Source organism: Daucus carota, chromosome 8 (assembly GCF_001625215.2).
Source record: "Daucus carota subsp. sativus chromosome 8, DH1 v3.0, whole genome shotgun sequence".
NCBI classification, from domain to species: domain Eukaryota; kingdom Viridiplantae; phylum Streptophyta; class Magnoliopsida; order Apiales; family Apiaceae; genus Daucus; species Daucus carota.
The window spans coordinates 10,888,769-10,910,920 of NC_030388.2; the positions used below are offsets into that span (position 1 = coordinate 10,888,769).

General features: G+C 37.0%; 1 protein-coding gene across 1 annotated transcript; it reads left to right on the forward strand.

Annotated features, from left to right (window-relative positions):
• Nucleotides 1–664: 664 nt before the first annotated feature.
• LOC108192533 (GATA transcription factor 21) lies at nt 665–2,319 on the forward strand. Its single transcript, XM_017373319.2, has 3 exons — nt 665–966; nt 1,095–1,511; nt 1,631–2,319. The coding sequence occupies exons 1-3, from the start codon at nt 802–804 to the stop codon at nt 2,003–2,005; spliced, it is 957 nt and encodes a 318-aa protein (XP_017228808.1). The 5' UTR covers nt 665–801; the 3' UTR covers nt 2,006–2,319.
• Nucleotides 2,320–22,152: the final 19,833 nt, after the last annotated feature.

Here is a 22,152-nt window from a genome sequence, read left to right on the forward strand (position 1 = left end):
TAGTATTTTAGATTGATGACTAATGTTTTACAACATATATCCTTTGAAGATGGTTAGAAGTTTTTCACAGACGGTCACGATTTGATGAATTCGGTCGTTTTTCTAGATTTACCAGTGATCATTTTCGATCTGTTTTCTTATAGGATATATGTTGGTCTTTTTTGTGTTGGAGATTATTTTTTTTACTGCAATTCATAAACATTAATTAATATCCAAATATTCATGAAAAACATTTATATACGATTCACCCAAATTTAACAATAAAGAAGATGCGAAAAATACATATTCAAAACCAGTACAAAGCAGTATCATGACGGTAACAACTATCAAGATATTGATATTGATATTCTAAATGTTAAAGAATTATTTATTATCAGGCATTCATTATATATAGAGATAAAGTACAATTTGTCAAGTTTATTAATGTTTGTGTGTCTTAGGTCTTGTGCCTGCCACATGCTCCACAATATGCAGATAAATTAATTATCAAATAATTATCCATAAAAAATTGAGTAAAATATCGTTAACTAACAAAAATCCTAAGTGATAAGTGTTCCTTAATTGCTTTAGATAGGGTTTGTTCATATTATAGAGTGGCTGTGGCAGCATTCAGGCCATTCTTGTAGTTTATTTGTGGTTTGTCTTTATGTAAGTTTTTGTTATTATTAAGTGTCAAGGAGTCACGGGAATGTCTATCCTAGGCCCTCTCATCATTTCCTTACAAACTCCTTTAAATCATTTTAACCCTATTCCATTAGCTTCATTTTATCTTCTGCTGATCAAACTGGATCACAGCCCCTCATGACTTCTACTTATCAGAATTACTCAGCTCACTACTCCCCCAATCTTCAAGAGCGTGTCCTTTTTGGCTCTCCTGATCGCTCTCCGGTGCTTTCTACTCGAGATTTTTTCAGTTCGATAACGGATCATGGTCAGGATTATTGTGGATCATTTTACCAGGATAAGGTATGTACATGATCATGTTTTGCAATTTTGGGAACTTGATTAAAATAAATAAATTATTCTCGATCTTGCTACTTATATATAATAGAAGATCATGTAATAATTGTCTTTATCATTATTTTTTTGTTTAGGTTAATGATGATTTTGGTTCGAATGGTGGATCATGCGAGCATGTAGAGAATGAGAGGAGTAACAATGGACTCAAATTCTCGATATGGAAGAAAGAAGATGATCATGAGAAGAGTAATAGTACTACTAAGTTTCAGGTTAAGTGGATCTCTTCGGAGATGAGGCTGATGCAGAAGATGAAAAACACTGATCCAACAAATGATGAGAACTTGCCGCGGATAAGTACTACTACTACTACTTCACTTAAGCTTGAAGATCAGAAGCAACCATGTTCTGATCCTATGGAAACTGACAACACGAGCAACATGACTACATCTTCAAACAACATGATCAGTAATATGAACCACCCAATTAGGGTTTGTTCTGATTGTAACACGACTAAGACCCCCTTGTGGAGAAGTGGACCACAAGGCCCTAAGGTAATTTTTTCAAAAACAATTATCTTCATTTTTTCGAGTTTTTGTAAACCCTAAATTTAAAAAATTAGTGCCAATTAAAATTTTCTTTTTATAATTTTTTTTAATTTACTTTCCAACAGTCACTCTGTAACGCATGTGGGATTCGACAACGGAAGGCCAGAAGGGCCATGGCAGCCGCTGCAGCTGCAAATGGGACAAGTACTCGGGCCGAGACAAAACCACCGGTACTGATCAAGAAAAGCAAGACACTGCAAAAAGATAAAACCAAGAAATCAAGCATACTTAAATCTGCATCATCCTCGGTTGTTTCAAAATTCAAGAAACAAGGCAAAATGGCCGCAACTTCATCTCACCAGGACAAAAACAAGCTTTGTCTCGAGGATTTTTTGTTGAGTTTGAGCAAGAACTTGGCTTTCTACAATGTGTTTCCGCAAGACGAGAAGGAAGCTGCAATTCTCCTAATGGCCTTATCATTTGGCCATGCTCATGGCTAGCAGCTGCCCGATCGTGTTATCACATCATCAGCATTTTGATAAGTTAATTTCTGTCGCCAAATTAGAACCGTTTTAATAAGTTTTATCGGTTTTTATTAGCTATAGCTTGAGTAGATCGAGCATGTGTGTGGAAGAATCATTATGCGTTCAAGAATAGATAGTGAGTGAAGATCATAAGAATAAAATTAAGCTATGGAGTAGTTTGCAGCTAATAAATTTAGTGTGGTGAGCTATATAGTTGAGCTAGTACTATTATTTGTAAGCTTGTGATGAGTTGAGCAATATTTAATATATAATCAGATCATTATGGATCAGCAATGTTCCTTCATTCCTTGTGTGCATGAGAGACATCAAACTACTAAATTTCTAATTATTTCATTCTAAATTTTAAATGTTTTGAAAATTTTCTCCTTCTGAAGCTGTAAGTACATTGTAACAATCATCTGCCGTAGACCTATGCACACTTTTCCGGAATAGAAAATTTTAAAAACTGGTAAAATAAATATATACATATGACTGGGAAATTTGACTGTAACAAATATCAAATTGAGGTTGAAAGTGAGCTGTAAGTGATGTTTTATGTGTAAAAGTACAGACCAAGCCTCCTGTTCAGGCTGGTACTTCCACAGTAAATGTTGTACAATTTTTAGTCCGTGTTTCAGTGGCGAAATTATAAGTAAAATACAGATACATGTTTATTATTTTTACGGCTGTACATTAGAATTTAGAAGTTCGAACAGCCACACAGGTAATTATATATACAGAGAGAAAGCTATAGAATATTACAATGTGGAGCAAAATTTATCTTTTTAATTAATGATCAATTCTTTTATAGTATCACAATAATTGTAATGCATGAAAATGATCATGAGCTCTGCGGTGTCTTTTACAATAAATTTATCAAATTTTCCGCTACAAATGATTAAAGATTCTTACCAAGAAGCTATAGGAAGGTACCACTACCATAGAGAGAGAGGGGGAGGAAGGGAGAGAGAGGGAGAGAGATTGAGAGAGGGAGGGAGGGAGAGGGAGAGGGAGAGGGGGGGGGGGGGGGAGAGAGAGAGAGAGAGAGAGAGATTTGTGTGGGAACTTAATTCATATAAGTGGTAAAGCATGCATATAATATCTGATTCTCTGCTTTAGTTATATATATGGCAAAAGCATGCATATAATCTCTGATTCTCTGGTGGAAAAATATTAAAAACATAGATGAATGCTTTTTTTTTTCTTTTGATAGAAACATGAAAGTTTTTGATGGATAAAAAAGGAGATGGATGACAATAGGGAGAAAGTTGGCTGTTCTGAGACCAGACAAAGACTGTACATAATTGTTTTCATCATATGTATGCATGATTGTGATAATTCATAATTCAAAAGGCAGAAGCTTTCTGATTTTTTTATTATGTTACATTACCATTACTTTTAGCTTTCTACATGTCCTTAATTAAGACAGAGAGAGCTGGTCTGCAGTTTTTTTACCCACAAAACATTCACTCAATACTTACTATATATGAAAAAGAACATCTGGATCCTTCTGCATTATTACTATCAGACAGCCCCGCTCCCTATGAGGCTGTTTAGATCAGTAACGGTTTATCTGATACCTATCATTACGGGCCGAATCAAGGAGTGCTAACTTATACAACACTCCCGATTAAATTTCAAAATTTAGTAAAACAACTTTTTTTTTAAACCTTAACTTTTAGTTTAAAATTAACTGAAAATATATTTTTCCCAACCTACTATATATAATAACAATTAATGATTAATCAAGGATCAGTCCCATATAAAGGATATTACTGTGTATAAAGGTTTTTACTATATTGTAGTGGACTCTTTTACTAGTCATGTTTCTTCTAAATTTGTCAAAGGCTCGTCAGCAATGGACAGTTGCATGCATGTTCACGTGACTTTATATATAAAGGTAGAAAATAATAGAAGGTAGATTGTTTTTTTTCTGCGACTGGACACACAACTGTAAGGCCTTGGAACAATGTCATCAGTAATTTTTGTCAATACCTTCTTGTAGTACCACTACATAAAGGTATACATAATTCATATATATCTGCATTCATGCATGGTCTTCTTCTTCTCTTCCTATTGCAATCTTGGCTTCTTCAAGTGATGATGAGTTTCTGGAACTTGGTCTAGTCAAATAAACCCAACATAAAACATTCCTGGTATATCTTTTTTCAAGTGATGATGAGTTGCAACTGTATGCTGTTTAAGGTGTAGAAATGTTGTTAGGCCAAGAACTATTTAATGATGTTCTTTTCTTCAAATTATATGACAATTCTGGAAAGTATTTCTCGAATATAGTGACTGTCTGAATCTGCAATTTACAGGTTTTCACCAAGAAACTGTCATAACATTGGTCAAAGATGAGGGACAGAAGTCCTTGATTGAAATTATAAGTACTTGACATGTAAAATTGTAAATAGTAGCTCTCTGAATCAGCTGGTTGGATTAGTGGCAGATCATCTCCTATCAGTAATATCAAAACAGTGTGAAAATTACAATGTGCACAAGACCAACACCAGCTCATTGACTTTAAGTATATTATATTAAGAGAAATATTGCGGTAACAGCACTTTAATAGAAGTTGTCAAATTACTCCCTCCGTCCCGATTAATTATATACATTGGGATTGGACACGGAGACCAAGAAAAAGAGTAAAAAATGAGTAAAATTAGATAAGTAAAGTTAGATAGAGTGTGGGTAAAGTGAGGGGACCCATATAGTTTTTAATAATAGATTTGAGATAGTGGAGGAAAGTAGTGGGTGTAATATTGTTTTTATTATTATAGAATGGAGATAGTGGGAAAATGTAGTGGGTGTAGTAGTGTTTTATATTATAAAAAGTTGCTATTTTGAGAATGTATAGAAATGATTGGACATCCCAAAAAAGAAAATGTATAGAATTGATTGGGACAGAGTGAGGAGTTGCTAAAACTTGTCAACTCACTGTATATATTAATTTTTTATTTTGTCACTGCTCCATAACACTTTTGACAATCTTTTTATAAAATACATCGCAATATTAGTTTCTTTTATTTTGTATTGGTATTAATACAAAATTTTATTACCCAAATCAATATTAGGACACAATTAAAATTTTAACTTGTACTGATATATTTAAGTTTTTTTACTTAAAACTCTTCCAGACTTCTGTACTAATTTGTCAAACAACTATCAGTACTATACGAACTCCATTAACATTACACAAGTTCACTTATCAGACTTTTAAAATAATTACAAATTTAAATTTTAGAGGGAGTTTTCATCCTGTTGGATCTGATCTTTAACTATAACTTGCTGAGACACATACCAGACACCTGCACCTATCAAATAGACACTATAAACTTTGCAAAAGATATATGAAATGAACAATGGTCAAAATTTATCTAAAGATGATTAAGTAAATAATATGATATGATAAATATATATCAGATGTGACTATGTCCAAAAATAAAATATTATTTTTCTCTATTACATCATTGTCAGAATTACAAGAACTCCAACTAGTTTTCACGTAACTTTACCTATTATAGTTTGTACATCTAAAAGGGAAAATAGATTTTTTTGCCATCCAACTTATTATTTGTTTAGAAACCTACCACTGAACTATAATTTTTTCCTTTTTGGCCACTAATGTTAGGTTCGGATTTTTTTTTGTCACTAACGTTAGATTCGGATTTGATTATTAACACTATGTTATTCTTTTTAGAGTTAATTGCATTTGGCACCCCTTTGATTTCAGCATGTTGCATATTGCACCTAATAGTTTTGGAATAAATACTATGCAGCCCCTTATTTTTAACCCGTTGACAGTTTGCACCCTTTCTGTTATCTTCTGCCGTTACCGTTAACTTTTGAAGGGGCATTTTTGGAAATTTTATTATATTTAATTAAAATCAGACTTTTATTTAAATTTTCCGACCATCTAAACGATATTTTTCGGAAATCTATTTTTCGGTAGTCTGCAATATAATAGTAATCTGTGTCTATATTTTTATATGTAGTACTCCATATGTGTCCTAGGTAGTTTATCTTAGAGGACGAGAGTACAGATTTTTTTACTCAAAAAAGAAATCTCAAAATTAACTTATGGAATTATATTTATAAAAAGTGGGAACCTTAAAATACGTGACAAGTATTGTTAAAGAACTATAAAGTCAAATGATACTATATTTTTGTGGAGTCTTAAAATAATTCATAAAACTAGATTTTTTAGGTTCTTAAAATGTCGGTTAAACTCTCGTACTTCAAGATAAACTAGCTAAGGGACATATAGATGACTGTATAACAGACACATATCATATCCCCATAATATTGCAGACTACCATTATGTTTTTATAATGCTAAAAAAATAACATATTGTTAATAATCAAATCAAAACATAACGTTAGTGACAAAAAAAATCCAACGTTTTTTAAGGGAAAAAAAACCAACATTAAATTTTATTCAGAAAAAATAAACTAAAATAATTTTTGAAATTTTTTGGAGTCTCAAAATGCGTGTCCAACTCTCGTCCTCCAAGATAAACTACCTAGGACATTACATAAAGATATAGACACATATCAGATCGCCATTATATTGCAGACTAACACTATATTTTAATAATACTTTTTTTTTTGAAAACTCAAATTTCATTAGCATAAAGCATCCCTCATAACAGTCTCTACCAAAAAGTCTGGGAGAGACGACAAGTCATTGTGGCAATCATCTAAACAGGGTAGTCTAGCAATTTCATGAGCTACCCTATTAGCTTCATTCCTAACAAAGTGAATAGAAGTATCTACTAATTCTCCAACTAAGAGCTTGCTTTGTTCAAGTACTTCTCCCACCTCCAGTAAACATTCAGACTCCTTCTGAATTCCATTCACTACTAGCAAGGAGTCCGTTTCAAGTTGGATTTTATGGTTCTCGAGCTGCATGAATTTTATCCAGGAAAGTGCTTCGCGAACGCCCAGTCGCCCACAGCTTCCGCTTCAAAAGCATTTGCTGCACTCTCAAAACATCTCGTTCTGCCTCCCAAGAATTCCCCGTTGTGATTCCTCAAGACCATTCCCACTTTGAAACTATCAGATTCCGATTTAAATGAAGCGTCTACATTAATTTTCAGAAAATCAGCCGCCGGAGGAGTCCATTTTGTGACAGGGCTACGCTGCTGTTGAATACTAGTCTGCACTGGCATATTAACTTTAGAGATTGCCACCTTCCATTCTTCCACTTGAGCGAAGTTGTGTCTCATGGCAATGGCAGCTGTGATCGTCTTTCCTTCCCACACTCGCTTGTTCCTCCACGTCCAAATCCCCCAGAGAACAATGCAAATCTTTGTTAACTCATCACCGTTAGCTATAGACAGCTTCTGCAGCAACCATTCCGGAGCGTCCTCCACCATTCTCATGTCAAAATCGAGCCCAGCATATCTCCAACACTGAGATGCAAAATCGCAATCAAAGAAAACATGCAGCAGATGTTCAACGTCCTTAGTGCACATAGGACACGTCATGGGGAGATGCAACCCTTTCCCAATCAACCTCCATCGAACTGGGATTGTGTTGCGACAAAAGCGCCAGATAAAGATTTTAATTTTATGGGGAAGAACCAGTGCCCATAGTCTTTGCCATCCTTGACACTGGGTAGTATACAAGCTGCTAAAGTTTTGGTTGAACCAAAACTTGTACCCTTCCTTAGCAGAGTAAAGACCTAAACTCGAACCAGCCCAAACAATTCTATCCTTCACAATACGCTGAGGGATAGGTATCGAAAGAATAGCTTTGGCATCTTCAGGCAGAAAATTTTCTGCGACCAGTGGAGCATTCCACCTTTTCGTACTGGGAATAATATATGTAGACACCTTTTCATTCCTCCCATTATATCGGTGATCATCCTGGACACAGAAATCTTTCTTCACTCGAATCCAGCGATCCTTTGTTGCTCGAATATCTTCTCCATTACCAACAACCCATCTAAAACCATTCCGGAGAGAGCCCATCGCTGTCAATAGACCTTGCCAGATAAAACTTGGGTTTTGGCCCTTTCTTGCCTCCAAAATACTAGAGTCTGGGAAATATCTGGCTCTGTAAATCCTTGAGACCAGAGCATTAGGATGTTTCATAAAATTCCAGCATTGTTTACCGAGGAGAGCAATGTTGAAGCCATATAAGTTTCTAAATCCCAACCCCCCTTTCGCTTTCGCCATGCACATTTTGTTCCAAGAGAGCCGGTTTAGGCCTTTACCATTATTCGAACTAGATCGCCACCAATACTTGTTAAACATGATTTCCAAGTCTTGACAGAGAGATTTAGGCAGCAGAAAGGAAGACATGCTTTATGCTGGAATGGCCTGAGCGACGTTCTTTATGAGAATAGTTTTCCCTGCTCTCGAGATTGGTTTTTTACACCATCCCTGAATACGCTGATTTGCCCGATCTTTAAGGTAACCGAATACTCTAGTCTTCGATCTACCTATAAGAGAAGGTAATCCCAGATAATTTGTATTAGTAATGCCATTGTACACACCCAGAATATCAGAGAGTTCCATCTGCTTTTCTCGCCGAATATTGGGACTAAAAAATATGCCTGACTTTTGATAATTGATAGACTGACCAGAAACTCTTTCATAAGTCGAGAGGATTGCTTTCACTGCATGAGCTTCATCAGTAGTTCCTTTGAAAAACAAAAAGCTGTCATCTGCAAAGAGAAGGTGAGAAACCACAGGAGCGGTAGGAGCGATTCTGCAGCCTTGAATAACCCCGTTATCTACAGCCTGATCTAGAGCATTGGATAGGCCCTCGACACAAAGCAAAAAGAGATAAGGGGAGAGCGGATCCCCTTGTCTCAAACCCCGTTTCGGAACGACTGGGCCAACCATTGTGCCATTTACACTGAACCGATATGACACTGTCTGAATGCAAAGAAGCATCCAACTGATCCACTGCTCAGAGAAGTTCATGGCTTCCATTCGGTGTCTAAGAAAACTCCAACTTACTCTATCATACGCCTTGCTGATATCTAGCTTAAGGGCTATTTCTTCTTCCTTTCCTCTATTCTTCAACCGGATGTGATGAATCAACTCGAAAGCCACTAAAACATTATCAGTTATATTTCTACTGTGCACGAAAGCTGATTGGTTTTCCGAGATGATATCAGGTAAAACATTCCTAATTCTGTTAGCAAGCACCTTAGCCAGAATTTTGTACAACACGTTACAGAGGGCAATAGGCCTGAGATCTCGCATCCTAACTGCATTTTCTTTTTTAGGAATTAATACCACGTTCGTACTGTTGAGCTCTTGAGGAAAAGAATTTGTTTCCAGCCAATGTTTACAGCAATTAAAGACTTCAAGCCCCATCTCTGTCCAAAAGGTTTAAAAAAATGCCGGATTCAATCCATCTGGTCCCGATGCTTTATCGGGATGCATTTGTTTGATTGCTAAAGTGAACTCCTCGAAAGTTAGGTCCTTCACCAGCTGAGTATTCTGAGCTTCTGTGATTTTCCTTGGGCTGTTCATATGAGTGTTGTCTTCTTCTGTACTGTCGCCTGCAAAAAGTTTTGAAAAATAATCGTGTACAACATGACACATGCCCTCTTCGCTATCAACACGTTCATTGTTATCATCAAGTAGATAAGCAATGTGATTTGACTTCTTCCTGGATGTTGCACTGGAATGAAAAAACCTTGTATTTTCATCACCTTCAGCCAACCAAAACAACTTTGCCCTTTGTTTCCAGTACGTTTCTTCTTGAAACAGCAGATCATTTAAGTTCTCCTTGGCTGCAAGATACTCTTGTATGCTGCTTTCATCTGTAGCATCAGCTAACCTCTCGAGGATGGTTTTCTTCTCTTTAATTTTCTCCCTAAATTTATGAAAAAAGACTCTTCCCCATCTAGCCATATAAGCTGAAACCTCCATTAGCTTAGGCAAAAGGTGAGTGCACGGAATGTTGTTCCAAACTTCCTTGACTTCGGCGATAAATCCAGCCTCCCGAAGCCAGATGTTTTCAAAACGAAAACGAAATTTCTTCCTTGATATCTCCACTTTAAGCAACTCTAAAATGATCGGGTCATGGTCTGATCTAACTGTTTGAACAACCTGGAGGTGACACAAAGGGAATCTAGCCCACCAGCTTGCTGAAGCAAAAGCTCTGTCAAGGCGCTCACGCACCCAAGCTTCCGTCCCCCTGCCTCTTTCCCAAGTAAACCTCCCTCCACTGAGATCTAACTCTAACAAATGACAATCCTCTACCGTATTGCGGAAGCCATCTAACAGATATTGCGGATGAAGATTGATGCCTTTCTTATCAGATGCATACAATAAGTCATTGAAGTCTCCCATAATGCACCACGGCAAATTAGACAAGTTAGACAACCTACGCATAAATTGCCAGGCTTCCTTCCGTCTTTTTCTTTCCGGAAATCCATAGTAACACGATAATCTCCACGCAGGCACATTATTTTCAAGGACCATAACATCTATATGATTTCTCGAATAACTAGAGATTTCACATGTAAAGCTATTTTTCCATAAGATCGCTAAACCACCACTTCTTCCTACTCTATCTACTGAAAAGCAATTATCAAAACCAAAACGAACTCTTAGCTCCTCTATTTTATTTGCAAAAGATAATGTTTCAATCAAAAAAACAAAAACAGGCTTATGAATTCTCAGAAGGTCTTTGAAAACTCGAACTGTACAAGGTGACCCCATACCTCGACAGTTCCAACTAAGGCAACTCATTGCGGATGGCTAGCTTGCTGTGCAAGCGTAGCCAAAAATTTAGGAGAAGACTCTGAGTAATCCAAACTAGAAAACCCAGACTCTGTGTTGAAAGGAGTGACACCTTCGTTATTATCGAGCCCAATGTTACTTTCACTTCTCAGTCTTTTTCTTTCCTCAAATACTAGCCCATTTAGTTCCTCTTGCTCTTGAAGCCCATTACCCGAATTTTTTGAGGAAGATCCCTCCAAAAAATTTGAAATATTGTTAGTTCCACTTTTCTCTCCCAGATTTGTAGCATGACTACCGAGACTTCCGCCAGCATTCAAAACTGAATGATTAGGTTGCACATTTTGCGGGACAAACTCCCTAAAATCTTGCTGGTTGATATTATCCTTTCCTTCTTTGTTTCTCCAGTCACCGTCGTTGTCATCCCGTAACCATTTACTCCGGCCACCACCTGCATTTCTGCGCGATGGAGCACGCAGCCAAATTCCCCACTCTCGCACTAGTGGTGTTCCTTCAATGTCGAGCTTCTTAGTACAGAAACGTTCAGTGTGCGACATAAGGCCACAGATAAAGCAGAAATCACCAAGACGTTCGTACTTGCACTGCACTATCACCTCTGACTTATCCCTCTCGCATATCTTTTTCTTTCTCTTTAGAGGTCGTCTAACATCAATACGAACTTTCAACCTCATGAACTCCCTCCAGATACTAGAATTGTTATTAGAATCGTACTCCAAAAAAGTTCCAAAAAAGTTACCTAGTTGTTTCCCCACTGCTTCAGACATGTAGCCAACTGGGAGATCATGAATCTGTATCCAAAAATCCATCTCCACCAGCGCCACTTTAGTTAGATCTTCACCCGGCTTAATGACATTCAAAACAAGCAGAGCATTGTCAAAAGACCACGGTCCTCCATTCTTCACCCATGTCATATCATCCAGATGGTAGAACTGAAATAAGAACAGGCCAGGCTTGATATCCTTAATAGATATTCCTCTCGCTGGTCTCCATATGTCAGCCATCTTTGTTTTCATAACCCGAACATTGATACTTTTCTCCGTCAGAAAGCGACCAACCAGACACAGGTCGAACCTGTTGATTTCTTCCTCCACACTTTCATCGAAAATGAGTTCCTCATTCTCTTCATTTTCGATGTCCATGTCTGCCATTTGCATTTCAATATCGCTAACAGTTGCCATGATGACACTCTCACAAACCAGGAGAAGGTAGGAGAGAAAAAACAAACCTCTCACATAAGGGGAGAGAAAAACACTCGCGATATTTTAATAATACTAAAAAAATAACATAGTGTTAATAATCAAATCCGAAACTAACGCTAGTGACAAAAAAAAGTCCGAACCTAACATTAGTGACAAAAAACAAAAAAATTATAGTTCAGTGGTAGGTTTCTAAACAAATAATAAGTTGGGTGGCAAAAAAATCTATTTTTCCCCATCTAAAATGATTTCAAATTTGAAATTTTGCTAAGGATTAAAGATCTTGAAAGCTACTTTCAAAAAAAAAATAAAAACTTGAAAGCCAGCTTATATTTGTTGATATTGAATATTTTTCCCTCTTTTTAAAAATAGATAACTTTCAACCTATATTAACACTTAGTGACTCTTGCAGCATCGATTGACATTAATTCTGACAAATTATAGTATGTGTTGGTTTGAATTGTTTCTCCATTTCTTTATAAATCATCAGTAATAACGATCGACTTAGATTGATTCTAATAACTCTTACATTATCAACATTTAAAATGTTTATAAAATTAGCTTAATACACGCTGGTTTTTAATTATATTTTAAGATTCTCAATCTTCACATCACTTATGCTCTAATTTTTTTAAACAAATTCGATTAAAGTAATTTTAAAATCAAACTTAACCTAATTATATTTTAGCAACCTCAGTCTTTGAGATTATTTATGCTATTCGTTTGACCAAAAGAATGTAAAATTCAAACTTATCTCGATATTGAACCTAAAAAAGATGTTTGTTTTGACCGGTCTATGTTTGAGCTCAAACAGTTAAACCTGTTTTAAGAGAGCTTGAGTTGATTTGAACTACAGCTTATGCCAAGAAGAAGTTGATTTGTCCAGAATTCCTAAGAGAAATATGCTATATCTGATACATCAAGAAGTTCAAAATTTAAATAATTATTTAAAAACGATTGTTCATTTTTACAAAATTTCTAATTTTTGAATTTTTTTAGAATAATTATAAAAAGAATTACGAAAATTTTGAACCTTATAGTTTTAAGAAGATTTTTTTATTCTCTACAACTTTCATTCTTTAAGTTTTTCCGAAAAATGTCGTTTAGATGGTCAGAAAATTTAAATAAAGGTCTGATATTAATTAAATATAATTAAATTTCCCAAAATGCCCCTGCAAAATTTAACGGTAACGGCAGAAATTAACGGAAAGGGTGCAAAGTGTCTACGGGTTAAAAGTCTAGGGCTGCAAAGTGTATTTTCCAAAATTATTAGGTGCAATGTGCATTATGTCCAAACATAAGGGGTGCCAATTGCATATAACTCTATAAATAACAAAAAAAATTTATCAACCAGTTATAGGATTATACCTTGTCTTATGTTGCTGTATGTTAACGTTCTACGTGTTGTCTGTTTCTGAAGAATCATTTATAGGGATGAACTGCATGATAACAAGCAGAAAGCTAAAGGTTCATTGTTCAATTCTCTCCTGCAGTAAATTTGGAAAATAACAATAGAAAGAAGAAGCAAAACGTGGTTTTGGATATGAGATACTGCTTAATGAAATGTTTAAGCCTTTAAGGTTAATACGAGAAAATCTAGTGGGATGAAAAATCTAGTGCTGCTACAGATTGTGACAAAAAGCTTCATCTGCTGCCATATCATCTTGAATCAAAATTCTTTACAGGGCAAAATATTAGCCAGTTATCTTGAAGCTGGAGGATGAGCTGCTACAAAATAGACTGAGACTTCTAAAGATTCTTTACAGGGCAGCTACAATTTCATTAAAGGATATTCTATGAATGAGAAATACGAAAAGAAAAAAGAATAAGACGCCTCTGTTAATCACTTCCTTCGTATCAAAACATTCAGCAAGAGATAACAGGATAGCCCTTGTATCATTTGAGGTTCAAAGCTCAAATTGGATCAGAACTACTTTCGCGAGAACAGCTAAAACTAGATCTTATATAAGCTCTTTCATCTCAAAATGTCAAAAAATCTATGCTCTACGTACCCTTTCAGGGTGATTTCTGTGAAAATGTCTAATAATAGCGTTACTTGTTTAAAAACAACAATTTATTTACTGAATTTTTTTTGTTGTCGCAGGAGTTCCTTGTCCTGTGCCTGGACACAAATTAAACTTCTTTTCCTTCTCTCTAGCTATTCAAGTTTTCAAACTCTTTCATGGTGCTTAAAGCTCCATACTACCTCCACCACTGTTCTCCAAGTTTACGAAATTTGAAAAAAAATCTTCTTACAGAGCTTACAATATTAGAAACAAACCTTTCTTCTGAAGGAGCCTCAATAAGATTGAAACAAAGCTTTCGTAGATATGAAACATCAATGAAGGAATTAGAATAGTAAACCCTTTATACTCATGTGTTCGTCTAGATTGCCTTCCTGAATGTTGAAAGTCTCTGACAGATACAAGCAAAATAGTTTAATGTAATTGTGTATCAGATCATCAGCCGAGCAATTTGAGTATATAGTATTTTCCAGTAGATGCAACAGGTGTGGCAAACGCTTTGTAAATATAATCAAACACGCTCATTTTCTTCTTTTTATGATGGCAAGTGACAACAGTGATGATTTCAGAAATAAACATTAGAATTGAAATGCATTTGATAGTATCAACAACAAATTGTAACAGAAGGGGATAAAAACAGAGTATTATTTTTTTAGTGTACAAAGATAGAAGAAATACAAACTTCTGGTAATACCAGCTGTTAACGGAGAAAACTGGTAGGTTAACAAAGATGAGGTTCGCGGCGTGGATCAAGATTCTTGCTGGCGAGAATGTAGGAAGTGGTTGGTTGTTTGTTATGGAGGCGGCTGCAATTGTAAGCAAAGGGTTCGAGATCGCTAACTGGAATAGCTCTCAAGAATGATCGATGCCTACAATCTGCCTACGTACCCCTATTTATAGGGGATCAAGCCGGCACGTAGTTCTTTCTCCTAAGAGACCCATGTGGGCTGGGCCTCCCCTTCTAGAATCTTCCTCCTGAAAGGGGCCCAATACGATGAGGCCTAGCTCTAGAGCTTACCCCAAATGCATGGGCACTACCCTACTCCCCGACAGGGACAACCCGCCAGACTACAGAGATAGGACCCTTCAGGGTGTGTCTTCTCTTCATCCTCTACCTCCCAAGGAGGACAACCCCTCAGACTACAAGGTAGGGCCTTCGTTATTTTAACAGTAGGATCTACTAATGCTTAAGGGCGTCCCCCTAAACAAGAAGCATCTCCTTCTGCCCTTCTAAATTACTGTTGACCAAACTATCCTCGGCAAGTGGGCGCGCCCAGAAGATAGGGCGCGCCCTATCTTTTGACAGGGTCACTTCGAAGTCGTGTTGATCTTGATTCTCCTGGTCCAAATTGGTCTTCTTCTGTGGGCCCTGCCCATTTAGTTAGTCTTCATAATTTTGTACCATAAGTGGTCTCTTCTGTCTGACATGACTGGTTTGGGCTTGGTCCAATCTTGAGCCCATTATGGTCTTCTTTTATGGGCCGGGTCTTCATGGTGATTTTTGCGTATAACAACTACCCCCCAGATCTTGGTGATATTGAAAATGTCGACGAGATCTTGATGACTTTCATTCCCTCGAGATGCTCTATCTTGGTTGTTCTTCGTCGGTGCAGAAGATGTAGACGTTCCTTGACCAGGCGCGCCATATGTTGCTGATTGTTAGGACTTTCCTGATGGATAATTGCTGAGTCTGAATGGTGTAACTGAGTTGAATGAAGGAGATTCCTCTGAAGCCAACGTTGAAGAAGTTGTTTGAAGATGAAGATGATTCTGCTTGACGGAGACGAAGACGATGTTCACTTGACGGTGGTGAAGGTAGTGTTTGCTTGATGGAGATAATAACGAGGTCGCTGAGGATGAGGCCGCAGAAGCCGAGGCTGAAGGATATGAGGCCGAGTCAAGGAAGATGAGGTCGCGGAAGCCGAGACTGAAGGAGAGATGAAGATGAGGTCGCGGAAGCCGAGGCTGGAGGAGACGAGCATGCCTTCTACCATATCTTAGATGAGGATGAGGCGCGCCCTGATGTTGAAGCAAATTTTTCCAATTGTTGTTGACTAGGATCTCTGTTCTGGAGACGTTTAAGTGATAGTTGACTAGGATTTTGGGTGTAGCAACTACTACCCCCCGGTTCCGACTTGTCTTGAAGATGTAGGTTGTTGACGGTTGACAATGATAGATGAAGATGCTGCCAAGATGAATGAAATTCGACTCTGTAGATATAAGGATGCACTGTTGAAGAAGGAGATCATGTATCTGAAGACTTTTGAAGGTTGATGAAGACAGTATTGTGAAGATGCAGTTCCCAAAATGTGTTGTGACGTATATTCGCTCTTAATCTTCAAGATTAGAATGTTGAACCTGCTCCTTATGACATGACCTGTCAGGGGGAGGCACGCTTCTCAAGAATTGTAAAGGATCTGCATAGAACTTATGGTGCGCCTTGACAAGTTAGACGTTTTTTTTTTCAAAATTCTTTTTGAGCGGGTACATCTTCATTGATGATCTTTCAGCTTTTTCACCTACAAGACTCGAAGCAACTCATGCTAGCCTGCGCTTTTCTTCGTGTATCTCCATATTTGTGCTACTTGGCATGATTATATTGCTCAGCTCCATCTGTAGTCTCCTTTACATCTGTGAGCTTCCAACTGGCACCTATGCTTGCACTTTACTTATTTCCAGTATTAACTATGATTTTATTTCAACAGAGCATTCTTCGTCTCGCTCCTTCTACGTGGACCCTGACATATGTGCTTATGTACATGGAAATATAAGCGCTTCCTAACCCGGCGCGCCTTGCTGACCGTTGAGGAACCCTTGATGGTCTAGCGGTTATTAAGTGATTTTTGATTTGTTCTAATACTCTTAATAATCTTGTTGGTCCAAGATGCCTCCATAATGCAAAGTCAAATCCATGTGTATGCTGCGACTACAGTACATTTACTAATCTTCTTCTAAACAATCATTTTAGACGTGACAGGGTCCATAATAAATGACGACTGACCATACTTTGCATGCCTTTTTTCCAACACATGAATTCATTAATGGCGCGCCCTCGATCGATTTCTTCATAAATATCTGCTAAATACGGATCGTTGATATCAACCTTTTTTATGCAGAACGAAACCATGACCTCTTGTACTTTAATTATGTAGGCGCGCCTTCTTATTCTGCTCTGTCTTATACAGTTCCATAGGTACAAGCTTGAACTTGTCACGTCCCAATATTGACAGATGTCGGCTCCTTTATGCGCTTGCTTGGCACCTTCCTCCCTTCTCATTAATTCCATGCTGCTTAGATTCTAAAATCATTTCATGCTCTGCTCCTACTACTCGATCACGGCGCGTCTAAATTTTAACATACTTGCAGTTTAACTTGCACATGTAGCACCCACGTACTTTTGTTCATCTTTTTCCATCCTAGTCTCTCTCCACCATTGTTTCTGGCTGGATGCTCGAGTCCATATGTTTCAGTTTCAACTAGGCGCGCCTTGTGTGTATGCAGGCTCAGGCCGTGACCTCGTCTTTGTGTCTTTGAGCCGTATACTTTACTTCTCTAGCTTTCTTCTCGGCTTCATGTCGCAACTTCCAATTTTAACACGATTAATGGCTACTTGGATAATCCCAGGCGCGCCTTCATTTCTCTTCACACATATAATGAAACATCATGCACATATTTTATTTTGCTTTATTATATAGTAGTTCCCTTCATGCCTGCAGCTATATAATAACTCTGATAGAAACGACGCACCGTAGCTAATAATCATGGTCCTCCTACTCCTTTTCATATTTTCCTGGCTTTGTATTTGTTACTTCATCGTGTGGTTTCAACAACATATTTCTTGTTAACAGTCCTTGAGTATAGTGCGCACATGGCGCGTCCTTGGGTGTATAATTAAAATTGGACGCTCTTGAAGGTGGCTCCTCTCCAGTCAACTGGCTCCGCCTCCTCTTTTTATATGAAAATATAGACACAGCTTCTCTTACTCGATGCTTGATTTGATGTAGTTTTGTACTTTTGTAAAATATGGCAATCCACCGTACTTGCTTATTTTGTTGCAGTTTTTCCATCTCTGAGACCTGGCACAGTTAGATCGATGAGAACAGTTTTGTAACTATAGATGTTGATAATAACCTTGAGCTCAGTAGGCGTGTGTCTGGTATAGTGAGGCTATCGAGGCGCGCCTCAACTTCTGTCCTCAACAAAACCCCGCTAATAACTTCTTTATTTTTATTTTTGCGGCATGTCACAAGCTTTTGTCCCCTTCAGTTACTAGCAGTTTTCAATTGTGTCTCTTTACCATTTTCAATTACCGTGACTACTTCTCAGGTGAAGCACCAGTTTTCACGTATATCTTCTCCTGCAATTGTCCGTTCATGCAAATCTTCCAATAACGCATCCTTTAATTTGATAGTACAAATTATTCTGTCGTCCTCTCAAAATATTAAATGTTGTTAAAACATGCATTTGCTTTGTGTCGCCATGCTTTAAATATTTACACACGCAAACACATATGAATACGTACATGGTGTGTGGACCTAGATCACTCCTTTTGTAGTAATTAAATAGGTCAAGTGGACCCCATCCTTAATGGCCATCATCATTAATCCACATATCTTTGCCTTTTTGTTTATACTTGAACCACGTTGTTAGGTCCAAAGTATCGTAGAAGGGGGGTTGAATACGATACTCACTACAATTTAAAATTCTTTCGAATCTTACGGATAAACAAATTGCAGTCCTGTAATGGGTTTCGTGTTCCGGATATTTATTAGGTCGGTTTCTGAGGATATGAAAATATTAAACCAACACACAATATTTTCAAGGTATATCTGTATATTGATAAATACCTCGAAGGGTGCTACAAATCCAAACCCGAAGGTTGGCTACAATGACCACTACTCTCAATATTACAAACTCTAACCGCTACGGATATTTCTATTACAAAGCTAGACTAGAGTGTATATATAGTGTGAGTAGCCGTGCAGAGCACTTGGCCATTTCATCCCGAAGGATGTTGTGTAAATTGTGAGAACACAATTCACATATTTATAGGCTTTCATAAACTAACCATGGTTAACGAGTTCGTCCTGGACGACTTGAGTTCGTCCTGGACGAATTAGATTTATAAAAATAAATCTAACTCCAAAACTGTTGAACTTGCGCCAATTGACCAGAGGTGGTCAAACCTTGCGCTAGGAAGTCAAAAGCTGCGCCATAAGGTAGTTCATCCTGTGTATGTGACTTAGAAGTTATTTCACTCATACAAAGTTGCGCTTAAATGAATTGATAGTCAGAGGCGCAACAATTGACCAGAAATGGTCAAATGTTGCGCTTGACTTCACCAAGCACCACTGTTCCAGTATCCATGACTTAGAAACATTTCTCCCAGTTGAACTTGCGCCATGATTTCCATGTATTGTGTGGGTGTGTGGCGCCAACTTTGACTCGGTCAAAGTTTGCGCCTCATTCCCTTGGACAAGAGATGCTTCCCTGTGTGGACTTAGAAACTTTCTAAGTAAATACTTCAACTTGTGCTCCATAGTGAAGGTGTTCCCTTGTTCTCTCTCATCTCTTGGGACGAACTTTGACTTTGGTCAAAGTTTGCTCCTCAAGAGTGGGATACTCCATTGTGATGTACTTAGAAAATTTCTAAGTGAGGAAGAGCTGTTGACTTTTGGTCAAATGTTGCTCCTCACATAGCTTCCTTGTTCTCTCTCATCACTTGGGACGAACTTTGACTTTGGTCAAAGTTTGCTCCTCAAGAGTGCATTGTCTTCACTTGTGATGATACTTAGAGAATTTTCTAAGTGAGGAAGAGCTGTTGACTTCGGTCAAATGTTGTTCCTCACATTGTAAAAGCTTTCCTTGTTATCACTCCTTTGACTGAGATTGACTTGAGTTTGCTCCATCCATATATTTATATTATATTATATTCATAATATTATATAAATATATGTATAAATAAAGATATATATATAAATGTATATAAATAATATTTATATAAACATATAGTAATATATATATATATACATATATTTAAATATATTCTCATATATTTAAATATATATAATATACATAAAATTATATGTAAATATAAATATAAATATATATAGGGATATATATATAATTACTTATAGATATAAATATATACATATTTATGCACATAATATAATATATATATATATACACTTATAAATATATAAGTGTTTATGCAAAATATAAATACATATACTATATACATATATATTTATTTAAATATATATACATATAAATATACATATACATATGTTTAAAAACATATATACATATATATTATATATATTATATTTAATTAAATATACATATATACATATATAATTATATTTGTACATATACAAATATATAAGTGCACACATATAAAATGTCACTTCCTGATATGGCTTTCTATGGAAGCTTTGACATATGGCATTTGAGCAGTAAGCTTTGGCATAGCTGGCATTTGACTTGGCTTGGCTTGGCTTTGGAGCAAATGACTTGATATGACTGGATCAATTCTTCGATCGATAAATACTTTGCAAAGCTCCGTACGTGCTAACGCTTAGTGCACTGGTCTGGTTCACAAGCGACTAACACTGAAGTTAAACATTGTACCGTCTTTGTCAGCAAACATTGATCAGTTGGTTCCGGGTTAGTTTATGCTTCAGTTTGTTGATTATAATTAACCAACCAAGATATAGACATATCTTGCTTCAAGGGTTGCACTGAAATCTTTCGAGTACTTGGACAACATCTTCATTGCTTCCACAATCTTGAATACTTCAATCTTTATTCTTCACTGAGGCATGAACATATTAATGAACTTCTTCCAGTGAACTTATTCCTTCAAGACTGTAGATGGCTTCTTCAACCTTTGTCTTCGTATCTTCCGATTCCGGTGCAGGCGTAGTGTTATTTACTTGTCCTGTTCTATTGTTGAGTTATCATCCCTATGTAACAGATAGGGTTGTCTTTACATTTAGACTTACAATCTCCCCCTATTTGTTTGTTAATCATAACAAGCAAATCCTCTGGAGGATAACTCAACTAACACTAGAAAAAGTAAAGTCCTGGACTAGTAAATAATGCTACAAAGTTTCTGGATCATATAATACATTTCCAGATTTCATGAATAGAAATAACAGATGTGCATATCACCTTCATTTCTCTGGTTCTTGCTTACCTGCCAGATAATCCTCATAGTCTGTCTTGAAGAGAATTCAAAACATTCCATTATGCAAAGAACAATCAGCAGCTTCTTTAAATTCTTCAGTGGTAATGAATAAGTTCCTGTCTACCACTTACTGAAGAATAGATGTATCACTTTATACTTCTCCTCCCATTACCTTGATCAGGTTCCCCTTGGTGATAAGTAGCTATCTCCCCTTAAATGAAAGATCAATCCTCCTCCTTAGTTGAAGAAGAATCTCCCCCTCAGTAGTACACAGCTAAAGAGTAGTTTAATCCCCCTTAGTTGTAGACAACTAAAGAAAGCTAACTTACTTTTTCTTCCCCCTTTCATATATTCTCCCCCTAAATATATTCTCCCCCTTAGTTGTGGTATCCTCCGAGGATATGTGGTATCAAATATGGTCAAGGAACGTGTCCAATACATCCTGTACCAAAAGATAATATCCCCGTAGAGAACTAAACAACGCTAAAGCTGGGGTCGAAGAAAGAGTTCAGAAGAAGGGTTTACTTTGATTGGGTTGGTCCGTATGCTGAAAGAATAAGTTCCAAATGGAAAAGTAATGAGTAAAACTGACATTCCAGTAACAACATCCACTTTGACTTTAGGTATAAATTTGGTAATTAGTGGGTGTCTCACTAAAATGTTCTGCAGGTGTATCACTCGACACTCAAATTTCTCTCGGTTTTTGGGTAAGGGTGTCACTCACAAGTTCTGTAAGTGTATCCCTCCACACAAATACTGAGCTTCCAAAATGCTGAGTACCTGCAAGAAAATCACCTTAGCCACCCTTAAAGGGGGGTCACCGGTGGTGCAATGGGAGTTCGTAATTCCCAGTCCCTGCAGACTCATCAGATAAATCCGAATCATGGTCCACAAGTTGCCAACCACTAAGTGGCTTATCCAATTAAGGATCCAGAGTTGTTTACTCTAGGAGGTTAGACAAAGGCTTAATTATGGCAAAGGCC